General features: G+C 40.8%; 1 protein-coding gene and 1 long non-coding RNA gene across 2 annotated transcripts in view; one reads left to right on the top strand and one right to left on the bottom strand.

Annotated features, from left to right (window-relative positions):
* LOC134796815 (uncharacterized) overlaps nucleotides 1-26,049 on the bottom strand; it is a 210,742-nt gene that overhangs the window by 159,620 nt on the left and 25,073 nt on the right. The gene's annotated exons all lie outside the window — the stretch shown is intronic.
* Nucleotides 21,683-26,049, top strand: part of LOC134796806 (homeobox protein XHOX-7.1') — a 41,644-nt gene continuing 37,277 nt past the window's right edge. Inside the window, exon 1 of the mRNA XM_063769028.1 lies at nucleotides 21,683-22,681. Coding sequence (XP_063625098.1) covers nucleotides 22,051-22,681 — 631 coding nt within the window. The 5' untranslated portion in view covers nucleotides 21,683-22,050. The remainder of the gene's footprint in view (nucleotides 22,682-26,049) is intronic.

The raw sequence follows: 26,049 nt of genomic DNA, 5'->3' as shown, positions 1-26,049 counted from the left end.
CTCTAAATATTATAGATTTTACTTGTGTTTTTGTATCTGTATTTTTTTTATATTATTATTATAGTTTTTTTATGTAATTCGACATTAAGAGCCCATATACATCTCTAAGTAATTGTAATACGTTAGTTTGAATTGGTTAGTTGCAGTTAGTTGTATTTTGTAAAATTGTTGATGTATTGTTATTATTTTTGCTTGTATGTAAATTCAATGTTGACGTGTAAAAGTGCCCTGTGGCCTATTTGCTGAATAAATGTTGAAGTTTGAAAAGTTTGAAAATGGCAAAAAACGGAACCCTTATGGATTCGTTATGTCTGTCTGTCTGTCTGTCTGTCCGTCCGTATGTCACAGCCACTTTTTTCCGAAACTATAAGAACTATACTGTTGAAACTTGGTAAGTAGATGTATTCTGTGAACCGCATTACGATTTTCACTCAAAAATAGAAAAAAACAATATGGGGGTTCCCCATACTTAGAACTGAAACTCAAAAAAAAATTTTTCATCAAACTCATACGTGTGGGGTATCTATGGATAGGTCTTCAAAAATGATATTCAGGTTTCTAATATCATTTTTTTCTAAACTAAATAGTTTGCGCGAGAGACACTTCCAAAGGGGTAAAATGTGTGTGTGTGTGTGTGTGTGTGTGTGTATGTCCTGTAACTTCTATAAGAGAATGATAAAACTAAAAAAAATATATGATGTACATTACCATGCAAACTTCCACCGAAAATTGGTTTGAACGAGATCTAGTAAGTAGTTTTTTTTTAATACGTCATTAATCGTAAACCGCAATTTTATTATGTTACTTGCTGCTACGGAACCCTTCAAGGGTGAATCCGATTCGCACTTGGCCGCTTTTTGTATCTCGTTCTCGATCGAATGGTTTCGTTTGACCATTATAATTCCTTCTCGTTTTGCTGTAGTCGGGTAAAGATAATGTGTTGGGGTCGGGTAAAAATTGTAAGAAGCTTTGAGTCGGACCACGCTAAAGCTGCCTTTCCATTGAGGCGGAGATGAGAGGAATTAACCAATAGCATTGGTTATAATCCACATCTCTTCTCCGCTCCGCTGGATCCGTCTCAGTGGAAATGCAGCTTAAATTTTCATGCTAAATAAGTGATACGTCAAGAATGGTGCTCCGATGGGATATGTATATGCATTGTCAGTGTCGAGTCGGTGCAAACTTAACGTGGTCGGGGTCTGGTACGTATCCACGTCTTTAGTCGTCTATACTCTATAGGGACGTACGTGCGGCTGAACTATACATATACATAGAACATTGTAGTGGTTGTGAAATAGGTTTGTGTAGGTTACTGGACATAAATAAGTAATTCTTCATAGTTAATAGGATTTTAAAAACGTCAATAGTATTTAGAAAGTAATGGACACACACTTTTATTCAGTTCTGTTACCAGTGAACTATTAAATTATTATTTTTTAAGTTTCATCGTGTTTCTTTCGTTATACGGATTCATCATATCATCATATTGGATTACTTATCAGGAGCAATGTACCTAAGTAGCCAATCATTGATTGAATCGTTTTTTCTAATACGATTTTGTTTTTCATTTCGCAATTGATTCCTAAAGCCAGTCAAAAGGAGCAAGCAATGCCTACTGCACAAGTATCAAGATAAGTAGAAATAGCAATATGCAGGAAACTTTAACATTTTACATCGCCTGGTACATATCCTCCTTATGTACAATCTCCGACTTGTCAACAACTTAAAGCGGCACTCGTCAAGCCATTTCGCTATCTATCGACAATCATCCCTCGAATTCCGTAATAGAATTCATTTTCTATTAACCCACTCGTGAAATAGATCTTTATTCCTTTAAGAATAGATACGGAATTTGCTAGCACAACAACGTTCTTGGCGAGTAACCTAAAATGCTAAACGACTTTGCATTACCATCTTTGAATACGAGTCGTAAGTTATCTCGTAGTAAGGTCGGTTTTGGTTTGGGAAAAGGAAAGAGACAAGACATTTTGGTAATGAAAATATTTATGTTTAATAGTGATCTGTTGTGAGGGAGTTAAAAAGAGACGGGCGTATGTAACCGTGTGGGGTTCGCATGATCAATACGGCCGGGACTGCGTACTGCGTGGTGAAGGCTTGCCTAATGGTCGTTTTCTTACATTTGCATGCTAATTGCCTTCTCCGCTCAGGCATGGAGGTTTTTTGTTCCGTGTGTGAACGATTCAGCTTAGTCTGGGGACAGATGAGAGAATTACTTTAATATGGTTAGATAATCGTACTGCAATTATGAGAAATGCAGTTTTATAAATTGTTATCAATTTAGTTGTTAATATAAAACCTCATATTTTTACACGTCCTTTATACCTATCTACTCTATACCTGTCTATACTAACTATGTATCTTCTATTTGTCTTTTGTTTTAACAATACAACAAGCATAATTTGTAAGTTTTGTTACATATACACAATTTGTGATTTTGTTTGCAATCAATTAAGTACAATCACAAAATGTACCTACTTTAAATTTTTTTGTAGTGTTAAATTGTTAATACATGCACTTATACATATTTTTGGTGTATGGTTATCAACCTAATCACTAATCTGCTTTGGAAGGTAAATAAACCTTGACTGAGCTGTACCTAATACCTACATAGTACCACAGCAAAAATAATATTAGGTACCCGGAAAAAAGCAGTAGGTAGGTCCATCAGAATCATGCTAGTAAATACTTCAATTGGTAACCTATTAATCAACGAAACAGGAAGCCTAATATTTTTGTCAGACAGCACAAATTGCTCTAGCTTTTTATGACCAACAGAAATCTGTGTTAGAAACAATAAATTTTCGGTTTTCCGTATCAAACGGAGATTTGCGGCGTAGGGCGGGCGGGCGGCGTTGCCAGGCAACCCCCCTCCCCGAAACGGAGCAGGGTGGGGACTCGGATCACTTTTAAACTTTCATGTCGGAAAGTTATTAAGGTTTGCTTGTGGCTCTCAGATTCGCTTTCTTTTAGTTGAAAACAACGTGATGGATGAAAAATGCGCAAGAGATAATATGCTTCGTAATGGTGAAGTTTCTATAGTCCCGCGCTGAAATAATTCTAGGTAAACTTATAAGACATTGAGACTTATAAAAAGCTTTTACGATCATATTTAATACGTAGGTAATTGTTTAAATAGATTGTAGAAATACAAATAAAAAAAATATGGTTGTCTGTAAAGTCGGTTTACGGACGATAATTTTGCGTGATAACGTCATTAGAAAACATTAATTACCATTACATTACGTAACGTTACCATGGAGATCTGTCCACAACGTTACCATGGAGATTTGTCCACAACGTGACACTTTATCGTGCATGCTACCTATGGAGTGTAGAAGTATGCTACCGGTGTTCATCGATTTATAAGACGTTGTCACGTCAAAAACATTAGTTTTCAACCATTACACCATTCAATTTTGACGCCAGGCTGTTTATATATATTTAAAACTTCATGCATTTAAGTATGTTTACGTAAGTATAGGTGGGTTTACTTATTAATAATAATTTTAATGTCTTTGAAAATGTGATACCTAATATTGATAATCTTACCAACACGATTAAAAAAAAAGATTAAGGGAAATGTTTTTACTACCCAGTATTATTTGGGCGGAGGCGGGTCCATATGCAAGGAATAATTTGCGGCCGGTCGCTGCTTGCGATGGGTCTGTCTCTATGGTAGCTACCTGTCCGGTAGTTGGCATGGTGAATGGTCTCGGGGGGAGCACAAGTTGCGGAGATCCTCGAGGCAAAACTGGTTGTGCTCCTTCCCGAGGTTACTGCCTGTTAACTGCCTGGTTCTACCGTAGAAACAGGCAGAACGGAAACAACCAGTTGAACTATCTCAGGGTGAGTTTTGCAACGGATCGAACGCCGGGCTCCGAAGTCGATGATGTCAACCGTATGACTTCATCTACAACGGGGCCAGGTAAGTGAACCAGTGCAAAGAACACCCTTCACGCAATCCCAACCCATCCCTATCCCTCAGAAGGATCTGTATTTGTGTGCCAACATCGAAAAGCCACTGTAGGTTCGTCTCCTTTGACGGAGGCGAGCATGCAGGGGCGGGAAGATTGGTGGCCGCAAATAACGATCCATATCCCACGTAATCAGCCGTAAGCGATGATGTGGCATGTCGCAGCGGGCTTTTCATCCACAAAGAAGGATGATTAGCGGTAGAATGCCACCCGCGTGTTTGTGCCGTGCGCGGGGACCCGTACGGGTGGAGAAGGAGATCCTGGGAGCGGGCGCGAAGCGGGGGTCTGTTGTCGTTATCCCCGTTAGAAGAAGTTCCTTTGGCTCTAGATTCATCTCACACGGGAGGTCTAGACCTAGCCAGTCAAGATCAATCGGCTGTTGTGTCCAGTCAGATGGCCGCATGGCGAGTGTCCTGGGGTGTAGGGGTCTATAATCGGCGGAGCACGACTCCCATGTCGGCTGTGGAGCTGACTAGGGTTTTGGCACCGTGCGGATTCATGGGCAACGCACTTTGGGACGCTATATCAGCTTGGTATCCCTGATGCGTCAAAGCATCCCAAATGTGAGGCTCCGAGGAGGGTGGGGAGCCAAGCTGCTGAAAATTTCACTGGTGGTTTATGGACAGCATAATACCAAAAACGACGGAAGGAGGAAAAGCCGGACCCGTACGGGATGAGGCAAAGGCGCATAGCGCAAAGGTTGCTGCACCAGCTCTTAGTGGGCCTGTCCCTGACAGGAACGCGAGAGTAGGTAGCGGTAAGGTTTGGCGGTCCGCGAGGACGGAGGACGCGCACGGCGCGAAAGGCAGAGGCCATGGTGGAGCAGGCCACTCCAAAGGTACCACTCGCGCCGAGCAAGTTCCCCCAGGGGGACCGACTAGCGCAGGTGCCGGAGGAGTAGGCAGCGGAACGATGGCCTACTGCAAGAGGCAAACGGGAGCACCGCTTCCAAATCCTGCTGGCGTTGCTCCGGGCGCCCTCGACAGCGCGGCCATGCCTAAGGGCGTGGACGTGCAGTCGGGTGGAGGAGCCGCTAAATCCAGGAGGCAGAAGAGGCGTGCGAAGGCGCGACTTAGAACGGACGCGGAATCGGTGGCCGGACCCTCCACAAGTGGAGCGGGAAGGCCACAGAATAAGAGGTCACTGGGGGCCAGTGGCGATTCATCTCTGCTCGCTGGTGACTCCAAGAGAGCGAAGGTAGGGGGATCGTTCGCGGAAGTCACGGCGAGCGAGAAGATGGCCATCGTCCCAGTGGCCTTTCCTGCCGAGAAAGTGGTGCAGGAGCATATGCCGGCCATCGTAGGAGCTCTGCTCCTATCTCTTGACGAGGCCGAAGAACCAATGCCCGACATCACACTCGGCAATCTCGTGGGGGGCGCGCTCAACGTCACCTGCAAGGGGAGGGAATCCGCGGCATGGCTCGGCACGGTAATCGGAGGTGGAGAGATTGCCGGGCTGCGCCTGAAGGTCGTGAGTGCCAAAGATCTGCCGAAACCGGTCAAGATGGCCTGGAGAACGGTGGTCGATGGCACTCAGGACATGGCGAGAGCCCTCAGGGTGCTGCAGAGGAGGAACCCTAGGCTGCGCACGAGCGAGTGGAAGGTAGTCGACACCGTGGGGTCGGGGCCGAGCACCAGGCGAATCGTACTGATGGACCGGGTGTCGGCCGCCGTCATCAAGGAGGCCGACTACGTTCTGCACACAGGGCTCGACACCAGCCACTTCAAGCTTCTGGAGGAAGCGCGGGAGCAGGGGCCTGGGGGGGCTGAGGTCGAGCCGTGTAGGGAGGGGGGAGAGGGGGGGGAGGTAGCCCAGAAGGCTACGGTCGCTGTGGCGACAGGGGGGGCCCCGGAACGGGAGGCGCCACCAGCCGGTGACGCACCTGTGGAGGTGGCGGAGGATCAGTCGGAGGAGGCCGGGGGCATGGTGCAGCTAGGAGAGGACCATGCTGGACCGCGCATGTCTCGAGCATCGTCACCGATTTCATCGATGGCGGGCTCAGAGGATCTGCGTGGTCTGGCGGAACTCTACCTGGAGGGTACCATGTCACCCATGTCCTTCGACGACACGGTCCAGGAGGTGGCTGCTGATCTCAGCACCACCAAACAATAAACGCCGCAATGGAGGGCTTAAGGTGCGTACAGATTAATCTCCAGCACAATAAAGCAGCCACTGCCCTTCTGGCTAAGCTGTTAAAAAGCGATAAATTCGATATTGCTCTTATTCAAGAACCATACATTTACAAAGGCGAGATAAGAGGCTTAAACGGTACTGGCGGGACATTGTTATATGTTTGTCCTGAGAGTACTATGAGGACATGTATCTATGTTAAAAATGGCATTGACGCTCTGCTTCTACATGCTTTCTGTTCCAGGGATCTGACTACGGTCAAGATCCAAAACAAGGGGGGGGGGGGGTAAGGCACTAATCATCTCATCAGCCTACCTTCCCTACGAGGCAGCGGATCCAATCACTGGGCAACTGAGGGATCTCGCTGCTTACGGCAGCCAGGCGAACACCGACCTGATCATCGGCTGCGATGCAAATGCTCACCACGTCATCTGGGGGAGCTCGGATGTCAACAGAAGAGGAGAGAAGGTACTGGATTTTCTGGTAAGCTCTTCTTTACAACTATGTATTAAATAAAGGCAATGAACCGACATTCGTCAATGCAAGGCGGGGGGAGGTTATTGATATAACGCTAGCGTCCAACAACGCGAGTAATAAGATTAGCTCATGGCATGTCTCTGGGGAGATTTCTTTATCGGACCACAGATATATATGCTTCAGGTATAAGACTAAAATCCAATTAGAAACTATACGCAAACGGAATCCCAGGAACACCAACTGGTTAGCGTTCAAAAGCGACCTGGAGGTGGAACTGGGAGACCCTAAAGGCAAGTTAAACTCTATTATTGACATAGAACTTGAAACAGACAGAATAGCACAAGCTGTCTATACAGCTTGGACAAACAACTGCCCGGAAAAGAAAATCCTGGCGAAGAAGGTGCCCTGGTGGAACCCGGAGATTGCAAAACTCCGGAAGGAAACCAGGGCTGTCTTCAATGATGCTAAAAGGACCAACGACTTCGAGCATTACGCGCGAAAACTCACGGAATACAGCAAAGCTGTGAGGAAAGCAAAAAGGAAAGCATGGATGAACCATTGCGATCAAATCAGGTCCATACCGGAAGGCATGAGACTTACAAAGGCACTAGCTGCAACGAAGTCAGTTCCACTCACTTCCATTAGAAGAAGTGACGGAAGAATGACTGAAACGGGGCTAGAAACCCTCAAAGTTATGTGTGACACACACTTCCCAGGCTCGATAATACATCAGAGCGTAACGGACGATGGAACCGGTGCAATGGAACAATCCATCAGCACGGCCAGATACAACTGGGACACGTCTAAAAAGGTAGTAGATCACGATAAGATACAATGGGCACTATCCACATTTCAACCATACAAAGCCCCGGGGCCAGATGGAATCTACCCTATACTACTACAAGAGGGCGCCAATGTACTAATACCGCACTTAGGTAGACTGTACAGAGCGTGCATAGCCTTCGGACACGTACCGCGTGTGTGGAGGATGGTAAAGGTAACGTACTTGCCTAAACCGGGCAAAGCAGATTACACAGAAGCCAAATCATACAGGCCGATAAGTCTGTCATCGTTTTTCCTCAAAACACTGGAGAAACTGGTAGACAGACACATAAGGGATGGTCCTCTTAAGAGGCATCCGCTGCACCAATTGCAGTGTGCGTATCAGCCGGGTAAATCGACTGAAACGGCACTACACCTGGTGACAACCAGAGCGGAACAGGCGATAGAGAACAAAGAACTATGTCTGGCCACTTTTATAGACGTGGAGGGGGCATTTGACCGCACCACGTATCAGGCAATCAATATTGCAGCATCTAAACACGGCATAGAACCAACAATCTGTAGATGGATTGGTACTATGCTAAATAGCCGACTAATAAAATCCTCCCTTATGGGAGATGAAATATTAGCTACGACCACGAAGGGTTGTCCACAGGGTGGGGTTCTCTCACCAACTCTCTGGAGTCTGGTAGTTAACTCACTGTTGGAAGAACTAAACAAAGGCCCAATACATACGGTAGGGTACGCAGATGATTTAGTGATTCTTGTAAACGGGAAATTCCCGGGAACAGTATCGGAAATCATGAATAAAGCACTGAAGCAAGTGGAGAGATGGTGCAACTGTCATCAACTCTCCATAAACCCAGGCAAAACAGTGGTAATACCGTTTACCAGGAAAAAGACCCTTAATGGCATGAAGCAGCTGAAGCTTTATGGAAGGGTACTGGAAATGTCCGATGAAGTGAAATATCTAGGCGTTACACTAGATAAAGAGCTGAACTGGAGAAAGCATGTCGAACTAACAACCACCAAGGCACTTAGAGTGTTTGGAATGTGTAGATCGGCTTATGGCAAAACGTGGGGTCTAAACCCAAAGGTACTAAGATGGATCTATACCATGATGGTAAGACCAATCATCTTGTACGGATGCCTGGCATGGTGGCCAAGGACACTAAAGAGCACATGCAGGGATGCCCTTATGAAAATACAAAGAACGGCATGCATGGCTATTACTGGCGCGTTTAGAACGACGCCAACAGCGGCGATGGAGGTACTGCTAGACCTCTCGCCGCTACACCTAGTGATACAATCTGAGGCGCGGAAATCGCTACACAGGTTGACCCTAACAGGCCTCTGGAGCGATAGCAAGCCAAAGACCAAACACACAAACATGGAATGTGACAATTTCATGGAAAGGATTACGAACATGGGCTGCGATAAGATGCAACCCAAGTTTGTGTTCCATAAGAATTTTAACGTTAAAATTCCAACAAGGGCTGAGTGGACCGAAGGTCTTGAAGCACCAATCTCTGATGAAAACGACATCATATGGTACACAGATGGGTCTAAGACAGAATCTGGTACGGGGGCAGGCATTTATGCAAATGACTTTAGTAGTAGTATAAGCATGGGCAATTACGCCACTGTCTTCCAAGCCGAGACATTCGCTATAATTGCCTGTGTGCATGAGAATATAGTTAGGCGAACCCAAGGGAAGAATATCTATATACTCAGCGACAGTCAGGCCATTCTCAAAGCGCTCGAAGCTCCCAGAGTGGACTCTAGACTGGTATATAATGGCGTCCAAGCCCTGAACCAGCTTGGAAGGCAAAACAGGGTGCAACTGGTATGGATCCCAGGGCACGAGGGATTCATAGGCAATGAAAATGCAGATGAACTCGCCAGAGCCGGATCTGTAAGTAACCTTATAGGTCCGGAACCATTCGTGGGGCTCTCACAGGGAACCATCACAACGGCTATTAAAGACCATACCAAGACCAAACACCAGGAAGAATGGGATAGTCTGACGGGTCTAAAGCATGCAAAGCTCTTTATGCAAGGAATAGACTCCGGCTGGAGCAAAAAGCTTTGGAAACTTAGCAAAAGACAACTCCAAATCATAACGGGGGTGTTTACTGGCCATTACGGGGTCAAAGGATTTCTGGCCAAGATGGGACACTCTGACAACACCGATTGTCGTATGTGTGGCGAAGAGGAAGAGACAGTAAGACACTTAATGTGTGAATGTCACGCCCTCGCCAGACAAAGAATGAAGGACTTTAGAGCAGGATACCTGGAACCAAAGGACTTTAAAACGCTACCCATGAGCTCCATCATCCGACACATGCATAAGGTGGGAAAAGCTCTTGAGTAGTTGACGGATCTCTTCTAGGGGGTAACTGCACAAAAGATCCCTATGGGTCGAAGTGTATCCGCAAGGGCCCCCGAAAACAATAAGATAAGATAAGATACTACCCAGTATTTTAGTTCAGTTCTACAATTAATTGAAATTTTAATATATTTTTTACTTTTCTAGGACTCGTAAATAAAGTCTGCAGATATATAACGATTTTATATTATTTCTACCTATTTAGTAAAACAATAGTAATAATGTACCTTGCACCTTGAAACACCTATTACGCACACTTTTTAAAGTCGTTGTAAGAAAATGAAAATGTTGTAAACCATGTCCCTCTCTCACTTAATCGTGGAAAATGATGGAAAACACACCACACCACATAACCTGGTCATAAAAAAGTATTTTGGGCCGCGTGGAAAATAGATACGTTTTGTGTAGGATAAGAAAAATAAATAAAATAATGCCCTATATTAGGTAATAATGAATTTTACAAATCTACTAGGATTCCTTTGTATGATTAAGATAAACAAGTATATTTAGTAAACGAAACCTTTTAGACACAATTATTTACATTGTTTACGTTAAATATAATTTTTATCCACGACAAATAAGTTTTTGTATCAAAAAGGGTATCGCAAACAGAAGCTATAGGTAATTCAGTAACGGCTGTGGTAACATTTTGAACAACGATTATAGTTAGGCCAAGAAAAGTCTGCAGAGATTTTGATAACCCATGCAGTGCAAGTGTTGTTTTAAACGTGAAACTTCTATGAAATTATGACGTACCTATAAATAACACTTGCACTGCGTGGGCTATCAAAATCGCTTTTCTTTGTTAACTCTATGTACTTTTACACAGTGAATAAATACATTTTTGGTCATTACCTAATATACAGTCGCCTGCGAAGTACCTACCTATTATCGATTTGAATGTCTAATGGCCCGAAATTGTGTACATTCATCGTCGCAGGTCACCTGAATGGCAGGCAGCCTGCACTGAAACAAAAGCATACTCCCTCCTAATTCAATCGACCCCAACCTTGAAAAAAAACATAAGCTCTCCCGCTTCGGAGTTTACCGTATTTTTGTAGCAGAAAGTTTTTAACAGCAGAGAGCGTTGTACAAAATTGATGAAGGAAGGAAACCGCGCAAGCAGGGCCCGAAGGTGCTTTTAGCCCCTAATTGGTGAGCTTTTAAGTTTGCCGCGCGTTCGTTTGACGTCGCAGAGGTACTGGCGACGAGTTAAGCGGGCATTTTGTTTACGAAATACTATTTTTGGAAAAAAGTAAAGTGCTTGCATCCCTTTGTCGAGCGTGTAGGTTGTTACAGTGAATGCTTTGTCAGGTTTTTCACGATAAAGGATAGCAAGGATTTAATTGTGCAGTGAAAGTATGCATTTAAAGCTGTTTCAGTTTTTAAAGTTTGTCTGACCATAACTTGATCATAGTTGCTTCGATTAAAAATAAATTTGACATTGTCGTGAGATAGGGTATACACAAAATTTTAATCCCAACATGCGGACAACAGACGCGGTCTATTAGGTGTTACTAAAGGGCTTTCCTTTTTCTTTTTAACTAATAATACACAAACTACAAAATACATGCAAATAATATATTGAACTTTGAGTATTATATAAAAAAATTAGTAATCATGTAAAGAGTAAATAATTATATTGATACAATTATATACGTAATTATGAAAGCGTCGATGTCTTCAGATATCGATTAAAAATACTGAAATTTTGCAAGAAGACTTTTGAAACTATGAGTCTACATTTTGTATGTAAAATCACTAAAAGTATTAGCTCGTATTCCACCTGATGCCTCCTAATAGTATTTTTAAATGCCTTAGGTAATACTCGTACTCGTAACTAAACAAATTATAAAGCTTTATTATATAAGCTTCTAGTTATCTACAGTCTTCCTTAAAAACCTAACATAGGTAGGTAAATAAATATCATAATAGATATAACCTAAATCTAAATAATGCTCTAACGATTTCCGGCTCGACTGTATCCACATGAAGCACCGGAACGAAACAGCGGAGCAAACATTCGGATCGCAATTTAAGAGGTATGATGGTAAACAGAGTTAGTCCGCATACTTAGGTACAGATATCTAGAAACCACCTCTTAGTCGCAATCTCGTTAATATGCGGGGTTAAGCAAGGTTATTTGTCTCGGATATTTGTTGCTTGTTAGTTTAAGAATATCTGGGCGTAGAGCTTTGCTTTGTAAGTACCTACGTGTAATTTACAAATTGCTCATAAAGCTTACAAATGTGGCTATCAGATAACCATTCTCTGCACCATTCACATAAAGCATAAGGACCCTTCTCTGATTGAAAACCACAAAACAATGAAAGCTTCTGTGAAACTTGTGCTAATCCTTATATCCGATTTTAAAAACACGAAATAAACTATAAATCAATAAATAAAATTTGTATGTTCCATAAGATGAATTCACTATTTCCCCGAGATGGCAGAAATAGATTAAGAAACGTGGGCAAATTTGAAGTTATTTATCTAATCCTAAAAAAATAAGTATTTAAAAATAGTAAGTAAGTAAGGGGCTATTCATAAATTACCTACGTCATTTCAAATTGGGGGGGGGGGGGGTCTGGACATCGGATGATGGTAGCATGACGTAGGAGGAAACGGGGTCATTCGAAGCATGATTTTTGGATGATTTTAGGGGAAGGGGGGTTCAAAAATAGATGACGTAATTTATGAACAGCCCCTAAGTACCTACCTGACATAAAATAATTACTTTAATTTATCTAACACGTTTTAATTAACAATTTATTTCTGTTAGCTACCAAACGACAACATAAACTCATGGTCAGCAGTTTATTTCACAAATCTAATACAAACACGCCTCTTCTGAACAAAAAAGTCTGAGCCACGTGTCTCGAGTAAAAAAGTTAACCGTTTGAATTGGAAACACAAAAGGTGGCGCGTGCCAAATCAACTCTATATTCGGCAAATATCAGATCACGACAAAGACCCTAAGGCAATTCACTTAATATTATATTCGAGTGGCAGTGGAACTTCAAACGAGGTATAATTCACTGGTGGGACACTAAAATTTGCCTGTCAAAATATTATTACAAACAATCGAAGCGCGCTTTCATCGCCTACTTTTCAACACCCACTTCAAAAGCAACAAAACAAAACCACAATTAGCATAATAGTTACTTGTAGCACCTATTGTAACACTAACAATGCCCCAAATGATTGGGCGGAGTCGCTCCCTACTATATAATTGGCCTGTTAATTTTACAAGGTAAATAAAATACGTCGTTGCAAATTTAACGTCGCAAATAATTAATTATCTCTTAACCTGAACGAATCGGGGACAGCATATAAATAATTAATTTCGGAAAATGGTCTAAAAAGGATGAATTATGGAATTAGTCGTCAAACGATTCATGGGTCGGGTTTAGGATGCTTTTAAGGGGTTAACGTATGGGCCTGACAGGTGAGGGACCTTTGAGGCCGCCGAGGGTCCCGAGATACTACCCTAAGGTCTTCCCGACTCGAGCAAACCTCTGCCACAGAATACTTTATTACTTTAATCATTTAGCGAATTAGCGCCACTTGCACCATCCCACTAACACGGGATTAAGCGGTTAAACCGTTAACCCAGTGGTAAATTGCACTGGTAACCTTGGTAACCAGGTTTAACCGGTTAACCCCGGGTTAATGAATTGGTTAGTGGTACAACTACATTACATTCAACTTATAACTACTTAGCTACTGAGATAATAAATCCATGACATGGTAATTTTACAATTTAATACAAGTTGAAGTTAATTTTGTCAGCAGCGTTCAGCGTTCCTTCATAGTTCCTGGTTTCACTGTTTCCATATTTTAACAAGGTGTCGCATACTGATCATACTGATCAGATGAAGGAATACTCGAGGATCTAAAAATATTTCTATTTGATCCCCATGTATGCTCAGCGAAAATTAAGGTTTTCAGACAAATTTGGTTTAGGTATATAGCTCTACATTCTGGAATCCTTAGCTTTTAGGGGCATATTCGACTTGCATTTATATACTTTTTGAAATAGACAAGTTACAGAAGTCAAGTTGGCACGGTTCACCAAGAACACAAAAGTAATTTTTTTTTAGTCGATGGGCCTCGTGACTCTGTCGAAAAAATAAAAAAGTTGTTAGTTTTTCTAAAATTGGTACACTTATATAATAATAAATAATGCCCATAAATGCCAGTAAGCTATAAAATATATTTTCAACACATATTTCTGATTAATTTTATCGACTATAAAAACTACAGATACTTTTGATACGAGTAAATACAAATATTGCAATATTTTCATGCTTATAAATTTTCCATATTTCAACTATGCATTTCAATTTACACAAATACTGGTTTTTACCGGCCTCCGCTCTTTTATTAACTGTAATTTTGTATTCATGCATTTGCATAAAAGGAATTGTTTTTATAAACGACGTTGAACACTTGTTATTTGTCAGGCTTGTGCAAAATGTAAAGTTAACCATCAAAGAGCAAAAGGGTGCATTTTAAAGTAAAATTGAAACGTTCCAGAGAACTACGGGACAAATATCTCGACACCACTGTACGTAGAGCCTTGTCATTCCCATGTTTAAAATCTAACGGGTTCAAGGAAAATATTATCAAATATATTCTCGACCTTAAATCATTGCACATTGAGCATAAAATGATAAAATTGTTATTCCTTTGTTTTTCAGCGTTCTTCATCGCCTACTAACTAATTCACAATACATTTATTTGCCTTTACTACGACCACGTCCCGTCCCCAAACATAACTTGGCCTCGATGCTTAACAGTATTTTGTGATCGGCGATAAGACTTAATGGTTCATATGGAACGATGCTGCCGGTAATACTTGTAAATAATAAACCTGAAATTTGGTGGATAGAGAGGGGTAAGGAAGATCATGGAGTGTTGGTAGGTGTGTAGGTATCGGATAAACGGTGGGTCCGCATCGTCGCAGCCATTAAAAACTTATTAAACATCATCTCAAGCAATTACCCTGCCCCTTCTGCCTCCCGGGTGGCTGGAGACACCTCGCTGCAAAAACGAAGAGCCTGTGTAATAACTGTCATAAGACTGCGACAGTATTTGATATTTGTCGACACAAAAATCAAATATTAGGAAGAATTTAATGTAATCAATGTAAAGATTACCTTGCATTATATGGATAGTTTGTGATGTATCGAATATCTATATTAGCCTTATATTTGTAAGTACATACATATAAACTTTCACATTAAATATACCTGGTTACAGGTGTGGCTCTCATGTATACCATACATATGTATAGTATACACATATGTATATGTATACTATAATGAACAAAAAAATTTAAATGTATTTATGTGTTATATATTTTGGCAGCCAAATTCTGATAGCTCCATCTATAATTAACATGACGATGTAAATAGATCTAATTATAAACCCCTCATTATAAGTAGATACGCGTTTCTAACTAATACGGGGTTGACTTCGCTACACATTAGAAAAAACTACGGCGAGCCCCAACGAAACAATGTCATATCGAATTGTTTAGGTACATTGTAAAAGCCCATTCAGGTTTTGCACATCCACCTATTACCACCATCATTACAGCTGTGCCACATTGTACCTAATCAAAACGAACCGCAGATATTTCAGCGATTCGTATTAGGTTTGTTGCGCGATAAACCTATTGAACAGTTAAAAACCTAACCTATTTTAATCAGTCTGAACAAACTGAACCGTGTTCACCAACTAAATAATAAGTATGTACAATCAGAAGCAGAAGTTGCTAAGCGGGCGAGGTGTTCACAATTACATTGACACGCTGCTCTCTTAACAATTATCTTAAGTCGCGTCAAGATCATTTTGAACACCTGGCCCAATTAGCGACTTCTACTGCTGACTGTATAGATACCGTAAAGTCGGGTTACTTTAGCCCTAGAGGGTAACTTTGGCCATTGAGATTTACTCGGTCCAGGTCATATTATTGCACTGTAATTATGGAAATATGACATGAGGTTGGTTTTAGCTAACCTTTGACGTTTTAATGTTTTTTTATTAGACCCCTTTAAATAAGGTTTTCATGTGGGTCAAAGTTACCCTCCATTGGGTCAAAGTAACCAGAGTTTACGGTACGTATATGTAAACACGTATCTCGGTAGTCCGGCGTCCCGGAACGGTCGGCCACAGGAAGCAGCCGCGACGACCTGCGACGGCTGCGACGCTAGCTCCCTCCTCAATAAAATACGATTTATTGCCGATAAATTAAATTGCTAATCATTTTATTCCAACTGATGGCTGTTTAAGTAGCAAGTAATGTAAAAAGGAAATGTGATCTGTTTTTGTACTTCGTGATGTTTCCTAGGAAACAACATAATTTATTATTTTTCATTTCTCATGCTCTGAAAGAGGGTCATTATTGTTGTTGTAAAAGGTGTTCAGAAAATGATACGTTTCTGCACTAGAGCATTTTAGGTTCCAAGTACAATTTTATTATTTTTTTTACGATAAGCAATTGAAATTTGGGTATAAATGGATTTGTTATACAATTTCCATTCTGATATTTGACTCCCCATTCCATAAATAAAGATACTTTTGCCTAAATTGTTAATTGAAACTACCCTCAAAAATACTATAAAAATGTATACTTAGTCATGTTTTAAAAAAACACATCCATTTTACTTTCCTCGTATGCGAAATGAAAAGTAAGTAGAGTGTTTAACTCGGGTGAATGAAAGGCATCATTTCATCTCTTAGTTAACAATCTACAATTGCGTTACATTTCATTTGTGATTATTAGAGCAGCGCTCTAATCTCATCAAACATCTTCTGATGTATTTGCTTCATTGATGATGAATTGATGAACTTTTATCAGTTCAAGGGAATAATGTCCACAGTAAATAACATATTAAAACATCATTATAGATAGTCATTAAAGATTCAACAACATCTATTGATTAAACAAACATAGAAAACATTGAAAAAATAACAATTTAGCTGCTGATTAGCATTAATCTTGCAACTCCGATACCCACCAAAATATACGATCCCCAAAATGCCGCGTGCAATCGCGGCAGATGAGGGACCTGTAATTTGGCGTCGTACCACATCGCATTATTCCTTTGACACACTCGCAACAAAGCGACGGGGCGGGGCCATGCACACATGGTCAAAATAAAGTACTTACACTTGTAATTGTTGGGATTTTCCCGCAATTTCTGAACAGAGTCACTTTTTTCGGATCTTACTATAATGGCGCGGGCAATTCTACCTTCACAGCTACCACCAGTACGGTTACCATCAGTTTGTCACTGACATAAACGCCGTCGAGAACGTAATTTACTTTCTATACATCTCACTCGCACTCGCATATTAGTGCAAACGGGATGTATAGAAAGTAAATTACGTTCTCGACGGCGTTTATGTCAGTGACAAACTGATGGTAACCGTACAGTTTGGCACTGACATAATCGCTAGCGTGAACGTAACTTACTTTCACTTTATACCGGGTGTGGCCTGTAATATGAGCAAAAAATTAAACTGTAGGCTGTACTCCTCATACTGACCAACATTTGTTCAGCGACTTTTAAAAATAACTTGTGGTTTGATTTTTAATACACTTTAAAGTTTATTCTAAAACGCAATGTATTGCGAATTTTGTTATGTTTAAGGCGTGACAAGCAACGTCAATCACAATAATATGGCGTGGCGATGGCGTCCATTGAAGTTAATATTTATTTTGTATGAAAAATAGGGACTCTAAATACTTCATATTTTTTAAAAGTTGTTGAACAAAAGTGTCACTGTTTGAGGAGTACAATCTATGTTTTAATTATTTGCTCGTGTTACAGGCCACACCCGGTATATTGACACTGTCAGTGACTCGTGATACGGGTACTCAAGTAAATTCACACATTCTATTTTAACTCTGACTAGGCATTAATAAGATCTTAACTAAAATAGCATATTTATTTACTTTAAACTTTAGCCACGTTGTTTCAAATTGCACAATATATGCGTAATACAGTACCCTGATTTAAAACACGTAGGTATCTTATCTAGAATTTGTAGGTAGAATTTGTACTTACACTACCTTACCTTACCTTACCTTACCTACACCATTACACTTTCTATGACAGGCCTACCTAGATTTTTATCAGAATTAGATTCAGTAATAATTTTATTATGGCTGTGCAGTCTGATCTCAATAGTTTAGTTATTAATTAAAGTGAAACTTTTATTCTATCGCTCCAAATGTTTGGTCCGTCTATTAGCATGTCGCATTACAGAATTACAGTAGGTATTAGTAAAATTCTACTTTATTTCTAGTACTTAGAGTTATTGGTGTCCTTAAACCTTAAACTTAGACCTTATATTCGCTAACATTTGGGAGGAGTGCGTGGAGCCGAAGTCAACATATAGGGACCCTTTTGACACTTATGAAATGTAAGTGGTACACCGAGCGGATGCTGCCCTTGTGGGTGTCATAGGACGCACGCAGAGGCAGCGACCGTCAGATTGTAAGGACTAATAAGAGTTCTTGGAATCTAAAATTTACTAGGTTATTGGGTGAAATCGATGGACTAAATACTGGATTATGGGATATAAAACCCAGGTTTGGTCTAATAAAATGGGATGCAATTTTGTTTCCGGCTGACAGTGACTCTCGTCCATAAGATGAGCCTTCGCAAAAAGTGACATCTGAGATGGCTCAAGCCGCTCAACAAACACCTTATATAAGTGTGATAGGTGCCACCTTATTAATAGGTGCGACCAATTTACCTATATCAGTGCGAGCAAGATGGACTGCGATGGAGTTTACGTAGTCGCTAACGTAAACGTCAAGTGACAATTCGTGGCACAGCTACTGATGACGGTGATACTCATGATATGAGCCAACATTGGAGTTATTTTACTGTATACAATAGTTATATCGCGTTAATAGTGCCCGAGCACAGGAGTCACACTCCAAGAAGCGCGGAGTCAATTAAAACTACTAATAAAGTTCTAAGACATTTCGCTCCGAAGTCTAGTTGAAAACTTCGCCGTAGTTACACCTGGAGTGAATTCTATTTGGCCCTGCCTTGGCGATGGCTAAGAGTGTGCATGTTAGCACATTATCAGTTTTTCAGGGTTCCGTGTCTAAAGGGTAAAAACGGGATATTACGGGATATTACTAAGACTCCACTGTTCGTCTGGCTGTCACCAGGCTGTATCTCATGAACCGTGATAGCTAGGCAGTTTCAATTTCCACAGATGATGCATTTCTGTTGCCGCTATAACAACAAATACTAAAAACAGAATATAATAAATATTTAAGTGGGGCTCCCATACAACAAACGTGATTTTTTTGCCGTTTTTTGCATAATGGCAAGGAACCCTTCGTGCGTGAGTCCGACTCGCACTTGGCCGGTTTTTAAACGGACACTAAGCATTTTACGCGTTAGGTTTGGTTTATTCGGGCTATTGCTTTGATCAATGCACCAAACCATAACTATCTACTTACTACATACCTATTAAATGAGTATGTTTAGGTACCTACTTAACCTACATGGGTCTTTTTACATTTAAATTATCAGTTCAGAAACTAAATCTTTTCTTGAAACACACACAAGTTGAAATAGACAAACATATTGTGTGTGTTCATAAAATATTAAGATTTTCACGTTTATTTCTAAGTTTTTGAGAACAAACTGTATTATATTATAATTTATTGAAAACTATGAAGAATGGACTAAAAAGAATTTCGTATTTTTATTTAATACCTTTACAGTTAAGTATATCTTATTCATCACACTCACTGTAAAGCGGAGTTCAATATTACGTCTGTCACCGTTAAACCATTCGCCAATTTTTATAGGTTTCATATACTAGAGTGAGAAAATGTTTTCAATGAAAACAAAAATAATATTGAGCGTTACCGCTACCCCTAATTAATTAACAAAAGATAATTAGCAAAAGTATCGATACTACCTACTCGTAGGATGCGATATCTTCGTAGCTACGTAGCACGGCTACGGAGTCTAGCGCCCAATCTACAGATATTATATCTACATCGCCATCGGCGTCGTAGCATGATTGGGAAAGATTTTTTTTTCTCGAAGCCTTCTGAATGCAATTAGATGTATCCGTGTTGCCTCTTTTTTTATTTACGTCAGTGTTATATCGACAACCTTATACGCATTTGAAATGGTCTAATACTTATACCGTAGTATAGGTATAGACCACTGATTCTATTTTCCAAATATTCAGTACTTAAAGTAAGTTTGCGCATGAATTTGGATGCAGAATGAGGCCCCGCTCGCCCCGTATAGAATCGCTCGGTTTAGGAGATTTTTACAAGCTTTTATTTGACCGTTGTCTGTGTGTAATCAAATCTTGCAAGTTAAATTTGATCCACTTCCCGGTTTCCGATTGAGCTGAAATTTTGCATACATACGTAAGTCGGGTGACAATGCAATATTATGGTGTCATCGAGCTGATCTGATGATGGAGACCGGTGGCCATAGGAACTCTGTGATAAAACAACGAAACCTAATTGTGTTTGGGGTTTTTAGAATTGTCTCGATGAGTATTAGTTGCCTGTGGAAAAAATAAAACCGGGCAAGTGCGAGTCGGACTCGCGCACGAAGGGTTCCGTACCATAATGAAAAAAAAAACGGAAATAAATGCAAAAAAAAACCGGTCACCCATCCAAGTACTGACCACGCCCGACGTTGCTTAACTTTGGTCAAAAATCACGTTTGTTGTATGGGAGCCCCATTTAAATCTTTATTTTATTCTGTTTTTAGTATTTGTTGTTATAGCGGCAACAGAAATACATCATCTGTGAAAATTTCAACTGTCTAGCTATCACGGTTCGTGAGATACAGCCTGGTGACAGACGGACGGACGGACGGACGGACGGACGGACGGACGGACGGATGGACGGACGGACGGACGGACAGCGAAGTCTTAGTAATAGGGTCCCGTTTTACCTTTTGGGTACGGAACCCTAAAAAGTACAGTCGGCGATAAAAGCTTGTACCAAAAATGAAATCTTTGGCAGAAACTTATTTTTTAAACTGACAGAATGAACATACCTTATCGACATAATGTTGCCTGCATAAGATACCTAGTTTTAATAAATCCGATACAAGTAGCATCATGACAAAACAATCTAGTTTAACCAAGCAGTTGTCTCCATTTCAACACAATATGGCATATTTCTATTATACGATTTTTATCTTCAATCTAAACCTCAAATTAAACATATCGAAGCTTCAGATCGGACATCAAACCTGATACCCTGTTAATGGTATTCATAACTCGGTATGCAAAATGAAGGGTTGGTACGATCGGGTAAGCAGGGCTACACTTGTATCTTTGATATTTGATAGCTAGTTTAATATTAATTGTTTAAGAATGCTGATAATGGAAATGCGGTATTTTATTATGTTATTGTTTTCTGTACTAAATATGTATGTATAGTAGCTATACTTAGACACACCCACTTTAAATGTCAGTGGAAAAGGCGCGAAATTACAATTTTCTGTGGAATCAACCCTTCGCACCTACATTTTTATATTTGCCGCCTTTTGTACTGACAAAGTGGGTGTGCCAGAGTATACCTACTATTATAAATAAAACATGTACAGTACAGTAAAATAATGTAATTTCCTTCCCATATATATTAAAATATATACTAATAGTTACCTACTGATTCATGAAAAAAATAACGTATTGTGCAGAGATTTAAAATATAACAGAAATTGTAAGTTTTAACTGACAAGTCTTCATAATACAATGAATGCAATTATTTATATTAATTTTTTTTTTAAAGGGTGCAATGTAAGTATGTACCTATAGATGTGAGATAATTGTCAGATAAACAACAACTAACAATTTGTCAGCAAGGAAAGGTAGGTATAACAAAACGGGCTTAGATCAAACACAGCACTATCACAAAACACTCCTTTTAATATTCGCAGCGATTCCTCATCTCTGTTTCACGTCTTATTTACCTCGAGAAGTTGGGACCCGTGAGCTATTTTGTTTGAATTTTGTGAAACAAAACATGGTGCAATGCATAAACTTTAAACGCAAGATCGACGAGAAGCCATGGAACAATAAAACAAACAAAAGCCTATCTGGCCCGGAGCACTGCCGCGGCGGGCCCCGCCCCCAGCTGGCGCTCGTCCGCCATTGGTCGCCCGCAGCCGCCCCCGACGCAGGGGCGCTTTTCGCAATGGGGGCAAACGAGACGCAGCATCCCTATAAAGATTTTACATCGATTATGGGGGTATGGGAGCAGGCCGTTTCGTTCTAGCCCGTGGGCGGTGGCGTTCGGTCCTCTCGCGCAGTCGCGAACAATTAAAACGCGCGGGGCGGCCTGTGCGCGGCGACGGCAACGTCACTATAATGTGGTTAGTCAGTGAGCGTCGGGGCCGGGCCGACGGCGACGGCACGCAGCACGACGCCCGCAGCTCGCTCGGAGAGCGCTGGTCGATCAGCCCGCGAGCCGGCCACAGCACGGTGGAGTTCAAGAGTGCGGCGTGCGCGGCGGCCGGGGAGCCGTCCGCGCCGCCTTTGTCAGCGCTGCCGGATCCGCAGCAGTTCAACATCTTCCCCGCCTTCTTCAGCAGGCAGCTTAACTTTACTGGTGGAGGCGGATGCGGCCAAGGGTCGAAGATCATGGAGGAATTGCGGCCGAACTTGGTCGGAGGGTTGCTTGGAGTCGGGGGGTTGTTGGATGAGCACGGGGCGGACGCCAAGTTCCTGCCGGGCGGGGAGAGCAAGTACACGCCGGACAAGGGCCGCAAGTGCAGCAACGCGTCGAGCTCGTCGGCGGAGGAGTTCGGCGCGCTGTACGGTGGTGAGCACGCGGCTACGCCGCCAGCGCCGCCGCTCAGCCGCTCGCTACAGGATCATACACGTGTGTACACTTCTATATTAACGTGATAAAGGATGATTGTCCATCATTGGGAGACATTTAATTGGGAGCCTAAAAGGTAATGTTTATTTCCTTTAATATTAAATTAAATAAGACTTCTTTCATCTCGCTACCCATTCCTAACCTCTGGTGGACAATTAGCCGCGTACCTATTATGATTGCAGTTTTTGAGTTGTCTAACATGTTCTTTTATTGGACATAAAAAGTACGGTGTTTAATCTTTGTGTCAGTTCAGTAGTGAGCTTATGTTTTTTCAAGCACCTTATATAGATTCCATTAGTAGTAGGTACTTGCACGTCATTTTGGAGTACATAGATAGGTATTTAATTTAAATATATTATGCCGCTTCTAACAAAGGAAGTCAATCGTTGTATAGTTGTATAGTCGCCATCAGGTATATCGGAGCGGCCTAGGTGCTCACAAATATCTGAACACGCCTCTATTGTCAAGGCGTTTAATGCGTATTCAGATATTTTGGAGCACTTTGGCCGCTCCGGTATATCTGATGGCAACTGTACAGGCAAATAATAGGTACTATAGGGAAATCTAATCGAATACAGTAATTTTATTAGAAAGCTTCTACTTCTTGTATAGGTATACTGTACATAGGTAGGTACCTATGTACAGTCACCACACGGTTTTCAGTTTAAAGAAATCTTTATTCTCAAAAGAATTACATTAAATTCGCTTACATGAGAAATATACATATTTAGTTAGTTTTAGCGTGCAGTATTTAACGATAAGGTTATTAGTAACTTAATCTAAACATTAACAATAATATAATATCGTCTATCGTTTTGTTATGCCATTTAGGGTTCTTGCTAAATTGGGGCATTCTATAGCGTAACTATTGAACAACCAAGTTAGCTAGGACCCTAAATGGCGCAACAGTCGCAGAGCGTGATGGTACTTAGGTACTATCAGGTGCAGCCACGGTTGAGCATTTCTCAACGAAAATCGCTTGCACCCAAAACTTTAAACGTCACGCCTCCTTATATTACAAGTATTACAACCAATCACGGTCATGCAATAAGTAACATAAGTACTACAGTGGTTCCTAATTACGCTGTGTGGTGAAAAAAAATAAGTAGATCAATTTTGTAGCCTTATCCCCTTCCATGACTCCATGTTAGTGAAGTCATTTTTAAAATAGGATACTTAGTTAATTCTGTTCATTCACTAAAACAACCTACTCAGTAGGCCGCTCCGACGCAGAACTGCATGCTTTCATAAAAACGACACTATATAAAGTGGAAACAACTAATACGGGATATTGTTATGAACTTTGACCCTGAGAAACCTTTTTTTTAATTGGAATTTAGTCCGTGGTTCTTTTTTATGTTCTTATTTCTTTACCTTGCTGTATACTCGTGTCTAAAGAGTAATCAATATCGTACACCCATAGGATCCATAGGACTATTGACTATGTATTATTTTAAACATTAATATCTGGGAGACCGAGCTTTGCTCGTATAACATATAAAAACATCAAAATGCGCGTTTTCCCAGAGATAAGACCTAGCTAGATCGATTTTTCGTCCCCGAAAACCTCCATACAGCAAATTTCATCGATATCGTTAGAGCCGTTTCCGAGATCCCCGAAATATAAATATGTATATTATGTATAAATAAATATAAAACATTATAGCTAGGCATTAACACACAATACAGGAAAGTAAATATATAAATAAATAATTATTTGTTATTAAAATAATGATGATGGAATTTTGGTTGGTATGTAGTATAAGTCAGGGGTGAATATCCCAAGATTCTAGAGATGAATCTTGATAGCGTTATTTATTATTTTAATACACGGAACAATGCTCCCCAACATATGTATAGGCGTTATAGATTGTTGTTGTTGTGTTAGGTTATTCGAAAGTTATAGAATGATAAAAAATATGTTAGACTTTAGATACGAGGGGCGTTCAAAATATTCTCGGTATTGATATCTTACAACCTCTTCTAAAATTTCTTTCGTTACTGGCCGCTAAGGTTTATTCGTTGACATTAAAAAAAAGTATAATTCGAACCGAGATGTTCTTTTGTTTTTCTGCAATTGCTGAACAAACACGGACATCATGTGCGAATTGACAATGTTAACAAAATTAGAACATCGATGCGTCATAAAATTCTTGACAAAACAGGGTAAAAATCAAAAAACCATAAAAGAGGAAATGGATTGTGTTTACCGCGAGTCTGCTCCTTCTTTATCTACCATTCAAAAGTGGTCAAGCGAGTTTAAACGTGGAAGGGAGAGTATTGAAGATGACCCTAGACCTGGCCGGCCTGTAGTAGCTACTTCACAAGAAAATATAGATAAAGTGGAAAAACTTATATTAGAAGATGGTCGAGTGAAAGTAAAATCTATAGCTCAAGTAACCAATCTCTCTATTGGTACCGTACATGATATTATCCATGACCATCTTAATATGTCAAAAGTAAGTGCAAGATGGGTTCCGCGAATGCTGACTCGGCTTCAAAAAGACATGCGTGTTGCTTGTTGTTCCGATTTTATTGACCTGTGCGGTGAAAATCCTGATGAGGTGCTGCAAAGAATAGTTACTGGAGATGAAACCTGGGTTCATCATTATGACCCAGAGAGTAAACAAGAGTCCATGCAGTGGCACATTAAGGGTTCAGCTCATCCCAAGAAATTCAAGGTCATGCCTTCAGCTGGCAAGGTCATGGCCACGATATTTTGGGATTGTGAAGGAGTATTACTAATCGACTATAAAGAAAAAGGTGTCAGTATCACAGGACAGTACTACGCTAATATTCTACGTCAGTTAAAGGATGCAATCAAAGAAAAGAGGCGAGGAAAGTTAACCAAAGGTGTTCTGCTTCTGCATGATAACGCCCCCGTCCATACTGCTCATATTGCCAAGGCAGCTATTGTTGAATGTGGGTTTGAAACTGTTACTCACCCACCGTATAGCCCGGACTTAGCCCCCAGCGACTTCTTTTTGTTCCCCAATCTTAAAAAGGATCTGCGTGGAAATAAATTTTCTGACGATGAAGCATTGAAGGCGGCAGTGGAGGAGCATTTTTACACCAAAGATAAAAAATATTTTTATGAGGGATTAAAAAAAATAATTGATCGATCTCTTAAGTGTATGAACATAGGGGGGGAGTATATTGAAAAATAAAAATATCAAACTTTTCGTACTTGTTTGTTTTCATTCTCATACCGAGAATATTTTGAACACCCCTCGTACGTCTTTTTTTAAAATAGTCGATTTATGAAAAAGAAATTTTTTACATTATATTTATTTTGAAACACTCATTTAATAATATGCAAAAAAAAATTATGGGGACCGCCCATACAATGTGACCCCCTCCCCCACCCC

The sequence above is a fragment of the Cydia splendana genome, chromosome 14 (assembly GCF_910591565.1).
Source record: "Cydia splendana chromosome 14, ilCydSple1.2, whole genome shotgun sequence".
NCBI lineage: Eukaryota > Metazoa > Arthropoda > Insecta > Lepidoptera > Tortricidae > Cydia > Cydia splendana.
Note: the sequence above shows the minus strand (reverse complement) of the source record. Positions and strands in the feature narration are given on the sequence as shown.